Genomic DNA, 6,373 nt, shown 5'->3' with positions numbered 1-6,373 from the left:
CTGAGCTACAATTAAGGGTGGAATAAGGGATATGGTAAATGATATTAGAGCGGTATGGAATGTTTGTGGGCTTTCAAGTTGCTAAAAAGGTGGGAAAGTTTATTATAAGATTTTAGACCTGAACGTAAGTTGGGGATGGTAAATCGTAGTGATTTTTGTATATTATCAAGGAGGATAGAGATGTAAGGGAGAGATCTGTACGATATTACTCTAGTGGTAGGTTGAGAATTATTGTAGGAAGGAGGTACAGTTGTAGTTAGTAAGTAGGTGACTAACACTGAACTCCAAAGGGCCCTCTACATGTTGGCCGAGCCATGGCGAACTCAGACATACGCGAGCATGTGGATGGGTGGCTTGGCTTGGTTGGCCTAGGTTCGTTGCCGAGCCGTCGAGAGTCGGTTTTTTGGACACAGATCAAAGGGGTTCGTGAGAGCGCTCGTGTAGCGTCTCCACCATTGTTCTTTGTCTAGTTGCAACTGAGAGCTGTCACTTTTCATATGTTGTTTAAGTACACAATATGCACTAAAATAACACATTTCTTAACTAAATACATCGTTTAATAACATTTATAAGCAATTGAAATTCTTACAATAAATAAAAAATGACTTGCACCACTTTCAGTCCCACAGGCTGAAATAGTTAATACAATACGTTAACTTCAATAACACAATACCCAATAGATTAATTCTTTATACAGGAAGAAGAATAAACGTATTAGTATATCTTTACAATCTAATCTTCCATTGTATACATTTTTTACAAGATTATATATACAACAGCACAATTATGAAAGTTAAAATAAAAGATGAATTTAATTAATTGTTAGCTTATCTAGTCCGATTTTTGTGAATTGTTGTCATCCACCATCTTCTTTGTCGTATTTTACGTTTTCTTTCATTTTCTTTTGTAATAAAAATAATATAATCCCAGGGCAATTGCTGAAATCACTTCAACGTCCTCCATGCTTGCCTCTCTGAATAACACTGACATGTGGATGGTCCGCACTTTGCCGAGCATTTGTACGAGCCTCCGATTCAGGGCGAGCGGCCAACATGTGGATCCACCTTAAGGTATTCTCATTTTGCCATAGTTCAGTCTCTAGGTTATTAAACGCTATCGAGAGATAGTACGTGTAAGATGTTAGCTCTCAGTGGATCAGCAAATTCTACTGGAATCTTTATTTATTCAAATGATAAATTTATACATATTACAATGTCTTATATAATTGTTACATGCTACAATGAATAGTACAAATATTAATATACGACGTTTACCTGACGACAGTAGTAGTTTCCGTGCTAGCTAGTAGGTTGCGTCATACTGGGCAATAGTGTTATAGGCGGCTGTAATAGTTGTAGCTTAGAACAGCAGATAGCAGCACGGCTACAATTTCTTCTTAAACTCTTCTATACAGTAAAGCTTGTATTGTTGTTTTTTACGTATATTTGCATAAATGTAGAGAGTTTAATTTTGTTCAAACAAGGATACTTAAGCTTTTTGTGTAGTACTATTATTAATTAAAAGTTGATTATTGCAAGATTTGGGTGTTTTATACACATTTAGTTTTTCGGCACTATTTTGGTTTTTTTTACTGCATGTTTTTCGGTTTTTTACAATACAAAAATCTTAATCATGAGGGGTACTATTTCAACTTTGTCATAATACCCAACCATATTTAAAACAATTAGTTCTCAACACAGTTGGTGATGATAACTCCAACCACATCAAGTAATTAAAAGATGCTTCAAAATCCACCAACCAAACAGCAATAGTTGTGCCAGATGTAAAAAAAATACAATCTTCTTGGTCTCTATACCTGCCAGAAATATTCTCAGAGCTTAACTTTTTTCAAATTTAAAGCCACTTATTACTATTGTTGATGAGCATATACAACATCTAATGTAGTTATCTTCAAGATCTAGTCTCCTTGTGCAATAAGTTGAAAGAATCTATGAATTTATTTTCTTAGAAATAAAATTATCACATATAATAATAGAAATCTTGGTGGCAGCAAAGTTATTATGTACTGAGGCACAGTTGCTTATCAGAATTAGAAAAACAAAAAATGTATGTGAGCCTCTTGTGAAACTTAGTGTCTAGCATACAATTTTATTATTTCAGGATAAGGGAATTGAATTTGATTGAGGGAAATTTCCCTTAATTAAATTTAAAACTTCTCTAATTCATCAATTTATATATACAAATTGGAAAGACTGTCTTAACCACTGAACTATGGGCTCCCCATCAATTTATATTAGTCCATACTCTAAGAATGAAATTATGGGTTTATGATAGTAGCTTAAGTATGGTACAATAATTTATACTGTAAATTTTTCAAATAATGAGAGAATACTGTGTCAATGGTTGTATGAAGTGCACCTTGGACTGAAGGCCTAGTTCTACCACACTTTAGAATACTGGTCGGCTAGATATTAGTGGACTGTATTTGAAAATTAATTACAAACAAAAAAAAAAAAACACAAATTGACAGAAAAAATTTATTAAAACATAAATTGACAGAAAACCCCAATTAAATAATTTACATATGGTTGCAGGAGGTGGCCAAAAGAAAACTTTTTTTGGTTAGGAAGGGTTAATGAATTTAGGGTCCATCGAAATTGCAGCTGTTGATGGTCATGATGATGATGATGAAGAAGTAAAAGATATTGAAAGGGGTGAACATACTCCCATGATTCCTTCTTCTCTCCTTCGCAGACCTCTCCTCTATCGCCAGTAAGACACTTCCTAATGTTCTACTCATATATGATGATTTTCATTGAAGAAGGGAAGAAAAGATTTGCCCAGAGGAAAAAATGGGTCTCTCAAGTCTTTAGTCTCTTCTTTTTCTTTTCTGCTAGCTAGAGTGTCTTTTTACTATTTGACTTCAAAACTACTATGTTTTAAATGATTTGATAATAGGTTATTTTGTTTTAAAAATACTAGACTAGAAAAATATGTATATTTTTACATTTTTTGTAACTTAAAATTAAATATATGCATTTATTTATTTCCTTAAAATATTAATCAGGTGAAAACTGTACATTTTATAGAAAATCTTATTAAATTTATTTTACATGCATGTTATAATTAAATAAATTTATAATTCATTAATAACAATAAATAAAAATATCTTAAAGTAAATAACATAATTGTTTAACTAAATATACCCTGTTTTATAAGCACAATCACATATAAATAAAAGCTAATCATTTAAATACATATGAAGGTATTTTATATGCGTTTTTAAATTACTATTCTGAGTAGCTCTATAGTCACAATGAGGACATTTATAAGGCTTTTCACCCAGATGACGGGCCATTACATGTTTCTTTAAACAACTAATTGTTACTGATCTGTAGTCACAATGAGGACACTGATGAGGCTTCTCACCTGTATGACGATACCTAATATGGGTTTTTAAAGTACTATGTGTAACAGTTTTATAGTCACAATGAGGACATGGATAAGGCTTCTCTTCTGAATGATGAGCCATTATATGTATTTTTAAATTACTAATTTTTACCGCTTTATAATCGCAAGAGGGACATTGATGAGGCTTTTCACCAGTATGACATGCCATTATATGCATTTTTAATTTACTAGGATATGCTGCTTTGTATTCACAATGAGGACATTGTAGAGGATCTTCTTTCATTTCAATATCATTGGATTGTGTTGTATCACCGCCAGGAGGACATTCATGAGGCTCTCTATCTGTATTACGGGCATTTATATGTTTTTCCAAACCCGCAATATCTGCAGTAGCGAAGTCACAATGAGGACACCGATAAGGTTTCTCACCGGGATGAGAAGCCTTGATATGTTTTTTTAAAATACTACTTGTTGTAGCTTTATAATCACAACTAGGACAATGATGAGGCTTTTCACCTGTATGACAGGCTATCACATGTATTTTTATCTTACTAGGATAGACTGCTTTGTATTTACAATGAGGGCATTGAAGTTTCTTCAATTTCACTGTTTTGCGACCACAATCTGAGCTGGCACTAGACATTATTTTTGAATCCAAGTCTATCTCGGTTTTTATGTCCTGGTCCCCTATAATGAAGACATATTATTAAAATAAAATATTAAAATCATAATAAAAGGATTAATTTCAATTATGTTACTGATCTGATACAAACAATATTTGCAAGGTGGTTAACTTACAGTCACAAAAACTATAATAATTCTGAAGGCCAATATGAAAAATAAAAATAAAGCAAACTATTAAAGTGTTCAAACATAATTACTCACATCAGAGATTATTATGTAATGTATGAATCATTGATTCTACAAATAATCTTATTAAGGAGTTTTCTAATTTCATGAATGGCTTAACCATTTTCTAAAACAAGACTAAAAACAAAGTTGTTGAATCTTTTAAAACTTTTCCTTTGCCTTTTTAAAACACTAAAATGAAATGTTTTTTTCTATTTGACTCAAAGTGGATTTACCGACCAAATATGAATGTCATCATTATCTCCACCTTAATACCTTTATATTTCAATGTCTCTTTTAAGCTCTTGCATTAGCTTTACCTACTCTATATTTTTTTATTTTAACACTGATGAAGACCTGCAGTGTGGTTCGAAACATTGCCTCCTGATGAATAGTTGAAATTACTTTTTAATTTTCTTTGTTAAATTAAAATTTTTGTTTTAATGTTCTGGATTTACTGATCAAATATGGATGTCATCATTATCTCCACCTTAATCCCTAATGCCTTTGCTCTTGCATTAACTTTACCTACTCTATATTTTTTTATTTTAACTCTGATAAAGATCTGCAGTGTGTGTCGAAACATTGGGTGCTAATGAATAAATTGAAACTATTTTTTAATTCTCATTGTTAAATTAAAATTGTTGTTTTAATGTTCTTTTGTTGTTAAATTGAAATAATTTATTACAATTAAGTAATTTCTCATATAATAAAAAAATATATATATAAATATAATACATCGGAGTATCAAATCTGAAGGTTGAAACTTGTTGTTGTTTATTTGTATCCAATGGAGACACTAATTGGAGAATGGTTGAATGTCACCCGCCTAATAACAATCTCAAATGTTGTCAACAATGAATAAGTGCAGTACACACACAAACAAAGAAATATTTAGTCAGTAGTTTTAGTCCCCGTTATCTTTGTGAATGTCTGAGATAAGGAATATGAAACTTCTAATCAGTGATCATGTTCTAACAAAAGGGCAAATGACAATGCAGAGTTTGGAAGATCATAGAAAATGAGACAAACCTCAAAACAAATATGTTTCTGAAACAGAGTTACTAAGTTGAAAGGAACCATGAGGAAATAAATACTTATATTTATTTCCTTCAAACATTAACTCTGTAAAAACTCAGAAAATTTATCCTGAGGTGTTAATAGCTGACCGCAGAGAAATATGAGGAGAAGATGGACTTCAGACAGAATCTCTGTCCAAGTAGCCCAGATTAAGGCAAGTAATTCAAGAAGAAAAATTGGCATAAATAAATAAGTTTTGTTTATTCGTGTATTTTTGCTTCCGACCATCTTCTTAAATTTATCCTGGTTTAATGTCACTACCAGGACATAGATAGTGACTATACAAACTTAAATACATATGAAGGTGCTTAAATGTTGGAATCTTTTTAGATTGAATGTTTAGTTGCTTTATAGTCATTATCAAAACATTGGTAAAACCTTTCGTCTGTGTGATGTGCCATATTTTCTTCCTTTTATCCATTAATTGTTTGAAGGAAAGGATACAAGTGATGGAATGGAGCTGGAGGATGAAAAGTGAGTGAGGGAGAGAAAGGGAGTATAGTGAAAATATGCGAGTTGGTTACCTCTATTTAAATATATTTATTTAAAAAAATTGAAGATGGTTTGTATTAAATATTTAACAAAAATTTATTATTTTATTATAAATTATAACACATTATAAAATTATCTATCTCTAAATATAAAAATATAAACCATTTCTAATAACGTGTCAGAGTCGCCATACATCATGAGTCTTTAGATGTTATAAATCATGAGGCTACTCATTTAAGTACATATGAACATACTTAATATGTTTTTTTTTTAAGTATTATTTTGAGTTGCTCGATAGTCACAATGAGGACGGGGCTTTTCAGCCAGATGGCGGGATATTATATACGTCTTAAAGAACTGTTGGTCACTGATTTATAATCACAATCAGGACATTGATAAGGCTTCTCTCCTGTATGACGATACATAATATGCCTCTTTAAACCAATATTTTTTACTGATTTATAGTCACAATGAGAACATAGAAAAGGTTTCTCTCCTGTATGATAGGACCTTATATGTATTTTTAAATTACTAGGATACGCAGCTTTATACCAGGTCATTCAAAAAGTCCTGTCGTTTT

General features: G+C 31.6%; 1 protein-coding gene across 1 annotated transcript in view; it reads right to left on the bottom strand.

The window, feature by feature from the left end:
- Nucleotides 1-2,495: 2,495 nt before the first annotated feature.
- The window catches only part of LOC106690921 (zinc finger protein 558), a 19,573-nt gene continuing 15,695 nt past the window's right edge, over nt 2,496-6,373 (bottom strand). Inside the window, exon 9 of the mRNA XM_014436518.2 lies at nt 2,496-4,059. Coding sequence (XP_014292004.1) covers nt 3,203-4,059 — 857 coding nt within the window. The 3' untranslated portion in view covers nt 2,496-3,202. The remainder of the gene's footprint in view (nt 4,060-6,373) is intronic.

Source organism: Halyomorpha halys, unplaced genomic scaffold (assembly GCF_000696795.3).
Source record: "Halyomorpha halys isolate HHAL.00 unplaced genomic scaffold, Hhal_1.1 Scaffold1971.1, whole genome shotgun sequence".
Taxonomy (NCBI): Eukaryota; Metazoa; Arthropoda; class Insecta; order Hemiptera; family Pentatomidae; genus Halyomorpha; species Halyomorpha halys.
The sequence above is the reverse complement of the archived record's forward strand: the minus strand, read 5'-3'. Positions and strand labels throughout refer to the sequence as shown.